At 38.5% G+C, this 18,798-nt stretch overlaps 1 protein-coding gene across 1 annotated transcript in view; it reads right to left on the minus strand.

Moving 5' to 3' along the window:
- The window catches only part of CD2AP (CD2 associated protein), an 81,993-nt gene that overhangs the window by 37,471 nt on the left and 25,724 nt on the right, over nucleotides 1–18,798 (minus strand). The window contains exons 4-10 of the mRNA XM_087716730.1: nucleotides 16,856–16,956; nucleotides 12,141–12,261; nucleotides 8,449–8,630; nucleotides 7,102–7,210; nucleotides 6,021–6,115; nucleotides 2,592–2,696; nucleotides 765–801 (exon numbers count right to left, since the gene is read on the minus strand). Coding sequence (XP_087572856.1) covers nucleotides 765–801; nucleotides 2,592–2,696; nucleotides 6,021–6,115; nucleotides 7,102–7,210; nucleotides 8,449–8,630; nucleotides 12,141–12,261; nucleotides 16,856–16,956 — 750 coding nt within the window. The remainder of the gene's footprint in view (nucleotides 1–764; nucleotides 802–2,591; nucleotides 2,697–6,020; nucleotides 6,116–7,101; nucleotides 7,211–8,448; nucleotides 8,631–12,140; nucleotides 12,262–16,855; nucleotides 16,957–18,798) is intronic.

The following is an 18,798-nucleotide window of genomic DNA, read 5'->3' on the forward strand; positions in this document are numbered from 1 at the left end:
CAAATGGAAGTACGTTCAGGATTATCTCATTTGTATTCATAGAAGTCATGAATTCATATATATATATATATATATATATATATATATATATATATATATATATATATATATATATATAAATTATTGTATAGGTAAATCACAATTAATGCGAGTTTGAATAGTGCACAATTTGATTGTGATTTATAAAATGATACTAGGCTGTGACTAGCACGTGAGCAGTTACCATTGAGATTGGAGATGTGTGTGCAAAAATGGAGAAGAGGAAGTTTTCTACTGGAGGAAAGCTCAGAAAAGAAAATGGTCATTTTGAAGAACTACAGCAGAATACAAGAGATACCACGTGTACTTTGGGTATGGGTTCACCCTCTTTTGCTGTTATAGTGTTTCATTAATAAACATACAAAATATAGTTAGAATTTTTAACTGGCAATTTCTCTTGAACGGGAACCAATTATCTTATTTTCCATACAACTATTACTTTGAATATTGTGGTGAAATCCCATTTCATGGGTTTTGTTAACTGCACTGAGACCTTCAACATCTGTATGTATAGCAGAAAGTGATGGCTCACAAGAAGTCACATCATTGTTTCCAATAATGAAAACTGTCTATGTTTCAATGCATTTCATCACTCATACTGATAGGCAACATCTTAAAAAACAATTCTGATTGAGATATTTTTTTCATTCATAATATATTAATAATTTTGAATCAATTACACTCTCTTTTGCAATTATGGTCTAATAAAACCCTATCTTACATACCTTGACTTTTTGCAGGAGGTGGTGGCTTCTTTGGCTTCTGCAAAGAGGACAAAATATAAGTAACTAATATTCATGCCAAGTATTTTCTTGAATTAAGACCCAGAAGACAACAGATACACTCAGTAACTTAATTGTACTGTCTATAGGTTACTGGTGCAAGGATTACAAATCTTAGGCAAACCAAAGTTTTCGAAAATGATCAGGAAAATGATTGCTGAGAAAGAAGAGGAAGCAGAGAAGGCAGGGGGGATAAACAACTAATTCTCTTTCTCCTCTATGTTATTTGTTTATCTATCAAAATTGTATGCCATCCATCTTGCCAAAGGAGACTTCTTTCTCAGAAATCTTTTATTCTGCCTAAGCAGAAGTTTTATTACTACTCATTTAGAAATAAGAGAGTATTTGTGAAGGTAAGGTTAATGTACAGGTGACTATTGTTAGCTACACTTTCCAGAAAAATGTGCAATAGACATACAAAGATAATCGAAAAAATTGGTAGCCATCCGGGAACAAAACAACAATGAACCCAATTTTTCAAATTCACTGAATTGTATCTAAAATAACTATTAGAAACTAGTCTGAACTTTAAAAAAAAAAAACCTGTAACACAACATTCAGAATATTTCCTGGGCCTTGTCTACAATTTGCTAGTGAAATACAATTAAGAAATTGAATGAGTTAGACTGATCAAAAGATCAAGAATTTGAAGACAAATTTTGCACTTAGCAATTCTTTTTTTTACTACTTTGAACAATTTGATATCTCTAACTTTATCTCTAACTTTAGATTGCTTATAAACACTTAATTAGTATTATTCTTGATACCAGGTTCTGGATGATATTACCCTGAACATCTCTCTGATTTAATTATTTTTCATTTATTCCTTTATTTTACCACCTGTCTCTGAGATATCTGTCAAAATTTGCTCAGGAATCCATTCTGTAAGCTTGTTAAGTCATCCATAGAATTCCAAGTATATAATGTGTATTATAACACCTTTCCCAAATATTTCTAGTCACTAGTGCAAGTTGCATTTTCTTATTCTTTAAATATACATTGTTCTGTATGCTTTAGAAAGATTTCCATAATCCCTAGTCACCACACCTTCTGATAACCCAAACACATAGTTTAAGAATAACATATGCCTTACTAGTATGCTAGGAAGAAAATTTAGATTTTTATAAGTTTAATTTTGCTGAGGGTTTTAGGACCAAAGCCAGGATCTTTATTTGAACTAAAAATAAAATATATCTTGGAGCCAAAAATGAAAATACTAACTTTCTTATAGGTATGCATCATTTTGGGTTCACATTTCCAAAAGAAGCTTTAGAGTGATGGGAGTGCAAATGTAGCATTTGTTTACATGAACTCAAAAAGGTGCAGATGTATGATTTAAGATCAAGAGCATTTGTTTTCAGAAGATGAAGACAAGGGTTGCATCCATGGCCCTGCACATTCTGAAGCAATTTTTGGAGACTGAACTTGAAGTGCTGAACATGGTAGCAATAGTGTTTGTCTCAATCCAATCTTCCAAAATCACTTCATTGCTCTTCATATCAGGTCTACGAGAAAGGCTAGGACACATGATAATGACTGGACCATTATGGCACCCAAATAAGATTTCTCCAAAGAGCTCCACTGTTATGGCAATGCTATATTAACAGAACAATTGCAAGGCCAAAATAATTAAACAAAGAAAATGGAATGTTGAATTTGGAAAAAAGCCTGGGACACCATATATATGAATCTATAAACACACTACTTGGTTATTAAATCAGCTTTTTAAAGAAAAGCTAAAACTTTTTAAAAACTGCAATAAGTACTTACGGGAAAATCTTTATCAGATTCATGAATCTGAACTGCAAAGTTATCTGGAAAAACTCCTTCTTTGCCATTAAGAAGGCCTCTCCACCATCCTTCCTCCCCAGTATCCTAAAACAAAATTACTAAATGTATATTCATTTTACACAACAAATAAATGTTCAGGTTTCATCATCTACCCACCAGCTTACATTACCATATTTTTCAGAGTATAAGACCCACCATTTTCCCTCAAAAAAGAGGCTGAAAGCTGGATGCGTCTTATACACTGAATACAACATTTTTTGTCTCCTGAAACCCCACCCCCTTCACCACAATGGCCATTCATAGCTTTTAGGATGCTTTCAGAGAGCTCCTGGGGGCTGGAGAGGGAAGAAATGAACAAAAAACTCTACAAGCCTCCTAAAGACTATTCATGCCCCTATATTGAAAAAAAACGTACCCATTTTCGTGAAAAATGGGCCGTTTTGGGAGGTTTGCAGAGTGCAAAAACTTTTTTTTAAAAAAATTGGCCTCTTCAAAACCTTGGTGCATCTTATACTCTGGTGCGTCTGATACTCCGAAAAATACAGTAAGTTGTAGTTTTTTTAGAAATGGAATCACGTATCACACTAAGCCACTAATTATGTGCTAGTTTTTAAGACTTAATGTGAGATATGATCATAGAATAAGCAAGAATTTGATCTAGGACTATAAACCAGTTTGGAATAGTGCTAATGATTTTTTTTTTTTGCCATGAGCATATCCTTGCAGAAATTCATCTAAAATGTATGCATAGAATGGATAAACAAGGAATAGTGGAAATACACAATGAATACTTTTGCCTGCCTACAAATCTAAGGCCGAATTTGTCTTGGTTTTTTTTTCTTTTGACTTAAGTGATATGTGAATCAGTCCATCATGGTTTTAAACTATCCCCTAATTTTATATTGGTGTGCTTCACTATAAAATGTTCATCACAGGTGTGGCAAATATTGATACTATGCTGTAAGGCATCCCACTTTAATTAATGCCAAGCCAATGCTTTATTCTTTTAAGTAACTTTCTTACTACTTGATCCTTTCCTTCTCAAATGTTAAAATGTAACAGCTGACCAAATACTTCCTTTGATAATCATTTCTAGTTCAATAAAGGATTGTGTTTGAACTCTTTCACTACGTGTAAAATCATAGGAATTAGAAGAGACCACAAAGGTCATGTAGTCAAATTTCCTGTTCAGCGTAGAACTGCTAAAACAATTTGGAGAGATGGCTATTCAGCCTGTATGAATACTCCATTGAACATATCATACCAGTTCAGGTGGTAAAGATATATGCACACATTGTATATATCAATATACATTTATATGCCCATACAGATAGCCCTTGTTTGACAACTGTTCAGTTATGACAACGATGAAAAAAGTATTAATGCTCACATTTATGACCTCTGCAGGTCTGTAAAGGAAAGGAAAGCGCAGTTTCACTTAGTGACTGCTTTGCTTAACTGTGTTGTCAGTCCCAAATTGTGATTACTAAATGAGCACTACCTGTAATACCCTAGGTTTTTAAACATTCTTTCAATTCAACTCTTGTTATTGAGAGTATATTACCAGTGTGGGATAAAATAGACACTTTCTAAGAACCTAGAGAAGCTGACATTTGAGGAAATGAAATGTATGTGTAAGTAATAAACAATATTGGTGTGAGGACTCAGCTTTGCTTTACTCCTTATTTTATTGATATTGCTTCAATCAGCAATCTATATAAACCTCCTTCATTCTGGTAAATATAACTGAAAAGAACTGCTGCAACAGATACAGTAGATGCTTATCTATGCTTATCTAATTTCATCAATAACCTACTTCTACTAAGTCAAAGTACACAGTCAAATTAGTACTTGCTACATTCAAATGTTTTGTAGTACTGTTCTCATATTTAGAAGCAAGATAAAAAGAAAACCTGACAATTGTCAAACATGCTCTGACCTTTCCTGAAATCTATTTGTTCATTATAAATAATCTTGCAAGTCTCTACCCAGTCTTCGAGTTTGTATAATACTGTCTTGACATAAAATTTAATAGGAATATCTTACAAGGCTGATTGGTCACTGATTCCTGGGATTCATCTTGCCCTTTTTTTAATAATTCAGGTATTATTATATCCAAGCTACAGTGCTCTAGATAGGTTCCAGTCCGCAGAAAAAGTGCTTTATGACCAGTACTCAAAATTATGATCATTGCACCACTTCTATGGTCTTGTTATTACAATGCTGGCACTTAGCAACAGGCTTGCATTTTTGGCCAGTTGCAACATCATGTGATCATGTGATCATGATCTGCAACCTGTTTAGCTAGTTTCTGGCAAGTGTACTTGCCTGTATTAAAAAATATGCATTAGGGAGGCTAGATTCACTTAACAACCATGGTAAACTGGTCATAAAATGGGTCTGACATATCATGACTCATTTTTATGACTACCCTGACTTCCTACAGAAATTCTGGACCCAATTGTGGTTGTAAGTCGAGGACTAATATTTAAATATAAATAACACTATACAAATTTTGGAAAATTATCAACCTGTGAGATAAAATGTGTTAATTTAATATATTTTGATTAAAATGAATTAGAAAACAGGTGATAAAGGTGCTGGTTGGCTAAAGCTTTCAAGATATTTCACAATAAAGATTTATATACACAGGTGAGTATATTTGCCTACAAGGGAGGGTGTGTCTAATGTTCATGATACCTCGTAACTTCTCAACAAAGCATGGTAGAACAATGAAAATGGTACCACATGGAAGTGGTTTCATTTTGAGAACAGCAAGGCAGATGACTATGAAAAACATGTGGAAAATTTCCTATAAAGCACTTGATGCAAACGTGTCACTGAAAATTCCCTTCTTACTCTCGCATTAAGACTATTTCCCTTTGAACTGTGGGGCAGTGAGTGATGAGCATTGGGAGAGATTCAGGATATCACAGGCATGGAGAAAAGATACCAAGGAAAATGGAGTCCGTCCATCCTTGCCAATTACTGGTGGAATATCCCCAGGGAGAAAAGCCAAAAAGTGCAGTTTAGATATGGAATAAAGATGGAACCTTGTCGCTTAACCGATGTTACAGCTTGCCAGTTTTTCATACAAAAACCATGAAGATGTTACATGGAAAACCAATAAATGAATGAAAAGTTATGTTACTGGTATCAATAAAAAGATAAATTTATAATAATAGGTGTCGCACCATTCTCATTGTTATATCACATTTTGCAGAAAAGTTATGGAACCTCGATATTTTGAATTATTTTGCTGCAATTTTGACCTGAAGCTGTTTCTTAGAAATTGGAGCCAATTAATACTCAGGACTTAATTTCTCTTTATTAGTGACCCAATTAAGCTGGTAAAATTAAGCTACTTTTATTTCTGAGGCTTTCTGCTTGTAAACCAGTATAACTTACCTTACTTATTATTTGGATAATATCACCTTCTTTAAAATTAAGTTCATCTTCATGGGTACCTTCATAGGCAAACACAGTTTTGCAGTATTCTTTAGCTTAAAGGAAGGAATAAAAGTTGTGAACATTGAGCACATTCCAATGTTTGTTGCTTGAATACAAATGTCTAAATTTCATAATAAGTAATGTGGAGCTCAGGTGACACTTAAAGGGAATGTCGATTAAAGCTGAATGGGAGCTTCCATATGCATATGGGAATTGAATGTTATGTATATGGATTTTATGGATGCATATTTTACACATCACTGATAAGATTATGGTAATGGATATTCACAGAAAGATTCTGCCCACTGCATTCATAGTCAACTCATGATCACTTTAGTCAAGGATTTACTATATTTTATGTATTTAATTTGTATTACATTACCATGAAATATGGCACATTACTATTAATTATTTAAAAGCTATGCTAGTAAAAGATAAAGAATCACTCCACAAAATCATTAGGAAGAGATAGGAAGAGTATGCATTTGACCTTCCCCTCGTTTCATGAGCAACTGAAATAAGACAAGGAAGCGGCTGAGGAGCAACAGCAATTAAGTTATTGAAATGATTTATTAAAGTCCTCAGTTCAGAAAAGACAAAAGGAGAGCAAAGTCAAGGGAATCTAACATTCTACCAGATTAACCAAGATTTATAATGGAAAATTATGATTATACTTTTGCTACACAAGCTAATAGAATAGTCTTGGGAGTCTTATGCAGCAGAATGTTATATATTTACAAGCAGTATAGAAATAAATTGCTATCAACCATCTTCACCATCGCTAAAATGAAGTTGCTTTCATGCCTTGTCATGCTTAAGGTATTTTAGCTGTGAAGGTGAAATGTGGCAGGATTACATTAATCAAACATAGCAAAGTCAAATGGAAATTATATTAGGATACATATTCCTCACTCAGCTTGTAAGAATATTTTCATCATAAAGACAGGAATAAATTATATGCCTTTTGAGAAATCAATTTTTATCAAATATTGTATATTAAATATTTTAAAATTAAAAGGAAGTAGATATAAAATCATACGTTTTTGTTTGCTTTCCATTTCTGCTTTTGCTATTTCTGTTGCCATTTCTGATTTTGTTGTGCCATGATGTAAGGTTACTTTTGGTCCAGATGGAAGATTAGGTAATGGCTACATGAGAACACAGGAGATAAAATCAAGAATTAGGCAATTGCCAAATGTATTTTAATTTGTGATCTCTGAATCATCTTGGAAAAATAAATTGCAAGTTATAAATCTTACAGAACAACAAGTTAATAAAATACATTTCTTTTATCTTCAATGCATTTAATTGCAATGAAATATATACTGCTTCTAAATCAAAATATTATCTATTGGGAAGACTAATAATAGGCTGCAAGTCAAAGCATATTTTATCTAGATATAATCAATTTTCTGAGCCAGCCTTCAGATTTCTCTGGATATCAGCTCATCTTTTCCAAATTTAGCACATTAATGTGTTTCAACTTTATTAGCATTCCATGTTTTTTTCATTAGGTGTTATTAATGCGTATTACAGTTTCAACACTACTAGAATAACAACAACTTCATCTAATGACAAGAGGGCAATGTTAAATATAAGCAATCGTACAAAATAGACAAGACAGGACAGCCCTTTATGTAACTGGAAGGAAATTACATAGGACAATACCTCTACTACCTGTGAAAGACTTCTAAAGTCTGTTTTACAAATATTCTTATACTAAAAGCCACAATTACTCCTGGCAAACTATGGAAGACTCCTACCCACCCCCCTGCCAATTCTACTGCCATGCTCATGTGCTATTTCATTGGTATACACATGAGCAAACATTTGGAAGCTTTTGTATGCTGCCTGACTCCCGATGTGTTCTTTGCTGCAGCTTGCCATATTCTTGAAACCTTCTCTTTTTAATTAGGATAAAGTTTTCAAATGATACTTTATGCAGCTGGTTGTTGTTTTTATTGTATCCCACCATTAACTCAGGGAAAAAGTAGGTATCCACAGTGACCTCCGACTTTATCCCATATCAATTTACAAGAGGGTTTGGGCTAAGAGTGACTGCGACAAAGTTAGTGAGCTTCTGTGGCTGAGGATGGACTGGTCAAACAGACCATACTGACTCTCAGATTTTCCCAAATTATACTTAAGAATAGAATTTTAAAGATCTGAAGAATACAGTAAACTGCTTAATGTAAAAGGCATCAATGGGATGATTGATGCCTGCAGAATAATGTTACCTGTGAAACAGCAACTCTTAAGAAGAGGCAGAATAAAATTCTTCAAAAAATAAACAATCTTGTTTTTATAAGTGCACAAAGTACCAAGCTTTTTATCACAACATATACAATTTCTACATTTTGAATTGTGTATCATTTAGGCCTATTACCTTATCTTGCTTTTTTTCTTCTGAATCATTACTAGACAATCTTGGCTTAAGTTTTACTGAGCCTTCTTTGAAAATATCTCCAAACCCAACTCCTCTGACTTTCTTTGGTTGTGCTATCAGTGGAGACTCACTACCATTCCCAGGTGAGGTTGCAGGAGACTGTGGTCCATGAAAAACAGATTCTAAAAATGGAAAAATTAGGTTAGCACTTATGTTTATGTTAAGCATCCACACAGGACCAACTATGTGTTAGCATTGGAATTTTCAATGCAGGATCATTTTGTAAATTCTACAGGAATATTAGGTCCATTTACACTCTGACCTTAATAATATGTACATTCCAAAGAAAGTCGGTGAATTCTAAATGAATTATTTTTTAGAAGATTTGAAACCTTTAACTTCTTATTTTTGGTCTCCCAGTTTCTAGCCCAGGGTATTAACCACCTCACCAAACTCATTTACGGGTGTCATTATTGTAGTTTATTATTATTATGGAGACTTTGTTATGTTCATATTTTACCTCAATCATTTGATTTTACTTTTGTGTTGTATATAGTAGTATGATGGCAATAAGGACTGGGATTGTTTTGCTAAATGATGTGATTGTAAAGCACATCAGGTGACAACATCCCTTAGTAGCAATCCTGGCAGTGCCAGTTTTCATTGTAAAAGCTCAAGAAGTGCAGGTTGTTAAATGGGAAGGAGGTATGGAAGCTAGGGAGGCCCAGTGCAGGCCGTGCAGAACCACAGGGTGGGAAGAGGGTGCAGCATCATGCAAGTGCAGGGAGGCCTGATGTTTGAAACCAAAGCTTCCACAAGGCACGAGAATGAAAAATTATCTATTCTGAGACAATGGGGGGGGGGGTGTTTTCACAAGGATGCCCTTAATCTCCAGCACTGCAACAGATCTAACTGTTGAGGTTCCATTGCATGATGTTTTTACGACTGTAACCTTTCTCCTTTTACTTCTGTAAAGAAATGAAACATTAGATTGGGGTGAACAGATAAAGATTACAGGAAGAGAAAATTTCACCATAACTTGAATTTTTCTGCTCTTTGGTTGGATATGTCTTCAATCTGAGTATTAATAGTATACATCAATTAAGACAAAATATACTATTAGAGATACTATTCAAATATCATATGGTTAAAGATATGGAAGCATTAAAATATTTCTATATTTCTATGAGCATATACATACATTCTTAACATTATGACACAAACATACTTATTTGGCAATAACTATAATACATCATACATATACATTTCATTAAGGCCATTCAATAAGGGGTACACAAGTTAATTAAAATCTCATTTTCATAGTTAAATCTGGTGACAGATCATATTTTATATGTCGGTACAGCCAGAGCCCAAAGGGAATAAAGTTATAGCCCTTACTTCAATGTGATTCTCTTCTCCAAATGTGATTCTCCCTTCCCAAGGCTATATGTGATATGGAGGAAATATTAATTACAGCAATTAACCTTTTCGGGAATGTGGCTTGGAGACAATCTAGGAATAGCCTAAACACAGATGAGTCTATCCTTGACATATTTAATCAAATGTAGCAATATGTAATGACAATTACACTATCATGAGAGGCTGTTGATCAAAACAAAGTTGGATCTCAGTAGGACTATACAGTAAAATGTGCAAGTTTGCTTCTAAACAATGAGGAACCTCATATAAATTCGAATTCTTCAAATACTTACATATGTTTAGCTTTCAGCAAACTATCTCTAGATGGAGTAATAAATGTGCTTGAAATTAAGCACCACATGCAATTAACTAAAACTAATCTTTAACTGCACTCCATATAAATGATACTACATATTACTGATTTAGATTAATAGTAGTTTGGAACTGTCCAATTTCAGAATGACTCTGTGAAGTGTACTCTTAAAAAATAGAATTTTTTTAAAAAAATTATATGCATTGAACAAGCCATATTCTATAGCCAAGAAATACAACCAGCAGGGGCTCCACAAGCACCCTACTCCAAGGTCATGTTTTTAAACACATCCAGAACATCATCCAAATGGGAACTATGTGGATTGCTGGGACGTGGGGGATAGCATTTTAGAAGACAGGTGCTTCAATGAAGAAGGTATGGGTCCTAATAGACAGAACTGACCGAGCAGATCAATTCAACCAGACTGAGAAAACTGTGGAAAATAGGTAGTCCCACAAATAACTTGGCTTTCTGAGAAAAACATGTGAGTCCAAGACACACACCCCTCCAAGTTGTTCACTAGTGCAAGTCTATTTAAGTCTGAAGAAGGAAAGACTCCAGATCTGGGAAAATGAAAAATTCACAACTACTCAGTCTTGGCATGAGGAAGCCTGGATTTCTTCTTCCCCATCCAGACAGTCAGGTACAGGGACAGGACACTGAAACTCACTTGCCTAGCTAGAAATATACCTAAATATCTTTCACATATTGATGACGGATGTGAATGGGCTAAATTATATGGGTGCATTGAAGTATGATTTGCATTTTCTTTTATTTATATAAAGGATTTGTATGGCTGTTCATCTTAAACAAATCTGGGCCAGTCACAACAGACATAATATTCAATTACTATAAAACATAACCATAAAACCATAAAATGGTCAAAATAATAGCGACAACCTTAATCATACCCTTAGGATGCCCTCCAGCCAATTCCAATTAGCTTTATTCTAATCTCGTCTATGTATTCTATTCTACTTCAGCACCTGGGTAAAAGGCCATATTTTGATAGTTTTCCAAAAATTAAAAAGGTGGGGGCTGTCAAATCATGGAGGGGGGATGTGTTCGTAAAGTCGGGGCAGCCATTGAAAAAGCACATTTCTGAGATACCACTAAGTGGCAGGATTTCAGAGAAGGAACCTAGAGGGTACCTTTCCTATCTAATATGGAGATATTGGCAGATATTCTTAGAGAGAGTTGTCCTGCAAATAGTCAGATTCCATGCTATTTAAAAGTGATATCCATCATGTTGTATTGTACCCGGGAAGAAGCTGGAAATCAATGCAGTTCATGCAATAGAGGTGCAATGTGGGCAAACCTACCAACACTCAATACTGTGTGCACTTCTGCATTCAGGACAAGTTGAACCTTTTGAGTGGTCTTCAAGGGCAGCCCCTTGAAACACACTGCAGTACTCCATTTTACTTATCTCTTATACTCTATTTTTTAACACATGATCTTATTACTATTCTGTATCTTGTATTGCCTAATGACCTAATGGCTAACCAGTAAAGTATTACACGCACCACATTCCAACAATAGATGACCTCTCCCTGCAGTTTCATGTAAATGGTAAACAGAAGGAGAAAGTATTGATTCTTAAGGTATCCCATAGTTGAGGGGCAGAGGGCAACATCTTGGTTGGACTAGAAGGCCACCACGGTGCCTTTCAGCCCTATGATTCTATTATTCCTATCAATATTAACTGGAACTGACTGCTGAGAAAGGGAGGAGAAGCACCACATTACAGTGCCTTCACCTTCTAAGCCCTGCAGTTGGTCCATAAGGACACTATGATCAACAGTATAAAAAGATACTGAGAAGATCAAGGAGAGCAAGGATGCATCCAATACTCCATCAGGTCATCAGCAAATATGACCAATGCGGTCTTTGTATTGAACCCCAGCCTGAAATTGACAAAAAAGAAATTCAGATAATTAATCCACCTGCATTTTATTACCTGTGTCTTCTAAGCTTTCTTGTATTTCTCCATCATCTGTTATCTCTAGTTCTTTTACAAAGTTAGAAGGAAAAAGGCCCATCTTGCCATTTAAAGTCCCACTCCACCAGCCTTCTTCCACCTGTGGAGAAAAATGATATTGATTACCTCTAACATGAAAAGTAAAGATGCTCACTGTTCTCACCATTAGAGCAAAAATACCATCAGAGATATGTAGGAATTCAGGAGTACATTGAATATGTAGGACTAGTACATATATATAAATGGTCAGACCATATGAGGCAAGGAATAGTGATGTTGGACAAGGAACAAATCATTGCCGAGGTGATGGCAACTAGAAAGGCAGTCTTCAGGGTCAGGTGGTGCAGATCCACCATCCGCAACGGCTCAAAGGAGGCTGCGGAAAGCGACTGCAGAACAATAGTCAAGTCCCAGGTGGGGTATCTGTGGACTGTGGGCAGACAGATGTTGGAAGCCCCTTTTAGAGAGCCCCGAACTTGGGGGTGTCTAGAAAGTGGTAGCTGAGAGTCTGTGGACAGAATGGTGCTCAAGACGGTCACCTGTCGTCTGAGAGTGTTGGGCACAAGACCCTTGTCCAAACTGTCCTGCAAAAAGTCCAGAAATTGTGGTATGGTAGCGGAGGAAGCAGTGATCTCGTGGCCCAGGCACCATTGCGAAAAGGACGACCAAGTCGCTTCATAAATTCTGATGGTGGAAGGCCACCTAAATGCCTGAATAGTCCGGATGAACTGTGAAGCCTCAGGAGGTCCCCCTCAAGTGCCAGACGGCCAACTGTAGCCACTGAGGCTCCGGATGTTGAACAGCCCCCTGGCTGAGGGAGATCTGCTCCTGAGATATGCGCCACGGTCGGGACACCGACAAGCTGACCAGTCGGCAAACCAAGTCCTCCTCGGCCAGTGAGGAGCCACAAGCAACACCTCCGCTCTCTCCTCCAGGAGGAATCAGGGGAAGAGGAGGGAAGGCATACAGTCAACCTGGAGGCCAGCGGGACCGAAGAGCGTCTGTGCCCTCCACCCCGGGGCAGTGGAACTTGGTGAAATACCGGGGAAGGTGCGCGTTGGTCGGTGAGGCGAACAGGTCAACGACTGGGCGGCCGAACTTCTGGGGCAGCTGGAGAAATAGCCTCGTGTGGAGTCGCCACTCCAACTTTTGGATGGTGGTTCTGCTTAACCAGTCCGGTGTCACGTTGTTCATGCTGGAAATGTGATCCGCCTGTATCGAGGCCAGATGTCTCTCCGCCCAGCGACCCAGAGTCTCCGCTTCCGACATAAGAGCCAAGGACCGCATGCTGCCCTGATGATTGATGTAGGCTTTGGCGGCGATGTTGTCGGTCAAAATCAGTACATCGTGGTCCCTGACCTGATTGTGGAAATGGCGCAATGGCGCCCGAAGCTCTAGCCAATTGATGTGGGTGAGCTCCGCCTGCGACCATCGGCCCTGAACCACCAGAGTCCGTAGGTGAGCACCCCAGCCAAAGAGGCTGGTGTCTGTAGTTATGATCAGGCGCTCTGGTTCCCTGAAGCAACTGCCCTTCAGAAGGGCCTCTGACTGCCACTCAGGTGGGACAGCGGATAAAGGTTCTCTGGGGAAGGGACAGGAACTCCAGGGTCAACCTATGACGGACTGTGTTTCGGATCCAACTGTCCGTCGTGGTCTCCTCCCACTGGGCGGCATAGAGTTGGAGACGGCCGCCTATGGGGGGGAGCTCTGTGACGGTCACTTAGACTTCCGAAAGGATCTGTGAGAATAACGCCCTCGGAATTGCTTGCTGTTCCCTTGTTGCCTGCCCCTATCCCTAAAGGAAGACCTGTCTTGGGAACAGTCCTGGGGTGGAACATGTGAACGACTGAGGCCACTGGAGGAGGTAGAGGGCTCGGTATTCCGAAAGGAATTCTTACGAAAGGACTGACCCTTACGCTCCTGCTTCTTGGTAATCGTGGGGAGTACCTTGCGTTTATCCTTGGACTCTATTAGGAATGGGTCCAAGGCCTCCCCAAAGAGTTTCCCCCCTTTGAAGGGAGCGGAAGCCACCTTCCACTTCGCCTTCACATCAGCCTGCCAGTGTTGAAGCCTCGAGGTGACATTGGAGGCCAGGGCCCTAGAGAAAAACCTTGTGGCCGCTAGTGAGGCGTCAGCAGAGTACTCCACAGCCGCAATGATCTTATTGACGTCCTGCCTGGTTCTAGTGTCTCCCGCTAGAAGCCCTGCCAGCAACTTCCGAAGCCAGAACAGGGCTGTCCTGCCAAAATAGGAAGAGGACGAAAAAGCCTGCATGGCCCAGACAGTAGCCTGGTGGGTCTTGTGAGCTGCTGACTCTGCCCTCTTGTCTTCAGCTTTAAGGCCTTCCAACAGATCGGCAGGAAGGGAAGACAGAGCGGTAAGGGACACAATAGGGTCATCCACCTGGGGGAGCTTCAGTAGCTCCTCCATGGAAACCTCCATAGTATAGAGCTTTCTGTCCATCCCACTGAGATTCGACATGGATCCCGGTTGGGCCCATTACCGTTGGATAATGTCAAGGAAGAGCTGGGGGCTGGGACTAAGTCCAGAGGCGGAGGCACCTCCTTAAACAAGCCTGCGCCCAGGTCCTGGGGTCCAACTGTCTCGCTGGTGCCCTGATCTGAAGGAGCTTTGGCTGCCAGGGCTGGAAGACCCATCTGGGGCCCCGCTGCCCGAGCCTTGGTGAGAATGGCCCTAAACATGGCGGGATTGAAGAGCCTGGACCAATGGCCTGCTCAGTGATGGGGTTCTCATCATCAGAGAGAACTGGAGCCTCTATTTCGGCCTCCTCTAAGTCAGAGACTTCACTGATTCCTGTGGGTATTGGAGAGGCTTCCCTAGCCACAGGGGCCTTAGGCTTGGCTGTGCCACTGACCGTAGGGGCGGGTGCTACCACTGGCAGTTTGGCTGCCAGCTGTTGCATGCCATCAGATATGCCACAAGATACGACACGAGCCATTACATCCTCTATGGCCTTGGATAACAGTACCTCCTGACCCTGGGGAGGGGGAGGTTCTAACTCAGAAGGAGCCAAGGACTCTTCCTCAGCTCCAGAATCCATATCCTCAAAGGAATCCTCAGCCATGGAGTGGACTGAGGATCCCATAGAGGCCCTGGATGGATTGGGGGAAAACCCAAAATCCTCATTAAGTGGGCCTGAAGGAGAAACCCCCTGCTGGGGAATGATTTTTTTGACTCTTAGAAGGCTGAGAACTGTTTCAATGGTTTGTAAGATATGTAGCACATTTGTTTTTCCTGAGGATGGTCCTTTTGAAAAATCTGCAACACAAGTACTCCTCATTTAGTCACCACAATTGGCACTGGTACTCAGTGGCTAAGTGATGCAGTCATTAGGAAGAAATTATGTGACTGCTTCCGTGTTTATGATTTTACTTCCTTTTTCCTTACTTTCTTACATTCTTTTTTCTTACTTCCCTGCCCTTTGGAATGCTCAAATCAGCACTGGGATAATTAGCAAGAAGGGAATTAATGTTGGTATTTATATTACTGGAGAGGAAGGGATTACAAGAGAGTAAACAGGCACACAATGGGGAATACACATGGAAAGGAATGTGCTAGCAGCAGCTATCTGCCTAATGCATTTGTGACTTCAAGTACCCATGGTTAGGAGGAAAACAAAAGCCCAAGGTGTGAAAATTATTAATGTATTGTCAGTTATAGGCAGCAGCTGGCAGCCAGATAATTAAGGTAACAAAGCAGAGCTTGTTAAATTGCAGTTAGCACCTTTTGGAAAAGCACTGCAGAGGAAAACAGCTCAGGAAGAGATCAATTGTTTTAAACAATCTCTTCCCTCTGCCAGAGGGGGAAAAAAGAAAACAAAATGGGTCAGGCACAGGACAATGCATACTAACTATAATGGCAAATACGTGACCAAGACAAACACATTGAAGATGGTTAGTCACAAAGTTATTTTTTTCAGCTCCACTGTAATTCTGAAGTCACACAAGCAGCTGGTAAACAAGCTATTTATATAGAGTCGATTGTAGTCTTTATCTTTTTCACAGTGAAAGCAAGCCAGAAATGAAAATAGCTAAAACAATTATTTTTTTACTCTATACTACTGCATGAACTTGAATTTGGTTTATGTGGTTCTTTAAATTAAACTGAGATACTTCTAGATCAGGGATGTCAAACTCACAGCCCGTGGGCCGGATGCTTCATGCGCTGGTCACGCCCACACCTGATTTAGCGAAGGGGGGGGGAACATGTTATGTCATGTGACACTGCCGTGCCATTTGACACCCCCGTTCAGGTCAAAATAGATATTTGGATCTCCCTATCTTAATAGAATTGTAGAAGGAGAGCTATATTAGTCAATGGCAGACAAAAATCAGAAGTGTGATTGGCACTTTTTTAGAGTAATACATTTTTTATTAAAAAGCATAAGTTTTAATGAGCCTCTCATTTCCAGTATTTTAATTACTACAGTAAATCTCTGTATAGTAACACCATCAGACCTAACTTTCCTATTTCAATTTTTCAGAGTCCTTCAAGCATATACAATGTCATAAATAAGGACTATAATCATTGTCTATTTAACTGTAAGATAGAAATCTTCAGTCATTGTCTTTTTGATAGTTTGGAATTGTAATAGCAAACAGACATTGCTAGAGTTCAATTCAATTATGACTTTCAGATTTAATTTTTCACAAAAATTCTTTAAAATAGCTTACCTCTTCATTCACGTCTACAATGTCACCTACTTTCAGTTCTAACTCATCCTCATTCTGAGGAGTATATGCAAACAGAACTTTACATGGTCGCTTTTTGGACCCTGTTGATAATAAGAAAAGTTATTCAAAATAAAGTTTCATTAAAACATCAAGATTCTATTGTTTATTATTAAGGATACTTAAATGATAAGAGTAGATGTAAAACGTTCATTGCTCTATAAAAGAAATAAATTGATTTGTAATTCCTTTAAAATTATACATATATTTTGGCATAAAATTCCAAAAAATTCACGGTAGTGGATCTGGGTACTTGAGAGACCGCCTCCTGCCAATTACCTCCTCAGCGACCGATTAGATCACACAGATTAGGCCTCCTCCGAGTTCCATCTGCCAGCCAGTGCCGACTGGCAACTACACGGAGGAGAGCCTTTTCAGTAGTAGCTCCGACCCTTTGGAACGACCTCCCCGTGGAGAGTCGTACCCTCACCACCCTCCAGACCTTCCACACAGCCCTTAAGATCTGGCTATCTTGCCAGGCCTGGGGTTAAAGATTGGGATCCGTCCCCACCCGAATGATGAATGAATGTTGCTTCTATTTTTAATTGTGTATTGTCTGTACATGTCATTACGTGTATCCCCTCCCTATAGGTTGTAAGCCGCCCTGAGTCCCCTCAGGGAAAAGGGCGGCCTATAAATAAAAGCAATCAATCAATCAATCAATCAATCAATCAAAATTTGTAGCACACTATCCTCCCAAATTTAACACAGGAATTTAGAATCTTTGCCAGCAAACTGGGTACAAAGTGCTGGAAAATGTGGTTTTCTTCTTTTTAAAAAAATTAGTTAGGATTATTCAACATGAATACAAATTTTGAAAATCGTGGTTAATTAATTTGAATTATTAGATCTAATTTTCTTTCGTATCTGGGCCTTTTAGTTCCAAACTCCAATACTACTTCTCCAACTTAAAAGTGCACTGCATTCTGTACTAACAACTACAATATTTTGAATCTAACATGCAAGAAAATTAAGAATATAAAACTGGTCCTGACAAAAAAAAAACCTTTAATCCATCTTCTAATGTATAGCTATCAACTTGTATCGTGATTTAAGGTCTATCAAAGTAATTTCATTTGAACTCTCAGTCTGCTTTATTACTAGATATGCATGAAGTAACTCTATTTCATGAATTTATTTTAGCTTAAAGAGAGCCTCGCAGGAAATGAATTTTGGAATATTTTTCCTCTTATATTTGTTCCTTTTTTAGAAAGTAGCCTCAGAAAAGAAACAGGGAGTCATCTGCAACATACATAGAAGGGCTGTAAGAGCTACTATAGTTAGTCCTCACATAGTTCAGAATTATAACAGCTTTGGAAAACGTGACTGGCATTCCATCCTCAAAGTTGCAACTTTTACACCACCCCTGCAACGATGTGATTGCAATTTGGGTGCACAGCAATCATTGTGTATTTATGACAGTTGCAGTGTCTGGGGAAAGTCACGTGACTGCAATTAGCAGCCTCCCTAGCCAGCTTCCAACAAGTCAAGTCAAATGAGGAAGCCAGAGTCACATAACAATGTGATTTCTTTAAATACCACGTAATTCACTTAATAACCATGGTGATTTGTTTAACAACCATATAAAATGTCATAGAATCAGGTCCAGTCATGTGATGACTCACTTAATGATTGCATAGTTTAGTGACCAAAATTCTGATCCCAATTGTGGTAGTACAAGGACTACTTGTGTATAGGACAGACAGACAGAAGACTAGCAGTGTGAATCCATGAATATCAACTAGCAATCAAAAGACACAATCAAAACTGCTGAATCTCACAATACATGGATAGATACACCCACAGCTCAGAAACTGCAGGTGTTTTGGACCAAGCTAAATCCCTAAATGCTAGGGAATTATTGGAAGCTCGGATAAATGAGCCAT

The sequence above is a fragment of the Thamnophis sirtalis genome, unplaced genomic scaffold (assembly GCF_051295495.1).
Source record: "Thamnophis sirtalis isolate CommonGarterSnake01/CBP01778 unplaced genomic scaffold, rThaSir2_p1.2 scaffold_5, whole genome shotgun sequence".
Taxonomy (NCBI): Eukaryota; Metazoa; Chordata; class Lepidosauria; order Squamata; family Natricidae; genus Thamnophis; species Thamnophis sirtalis.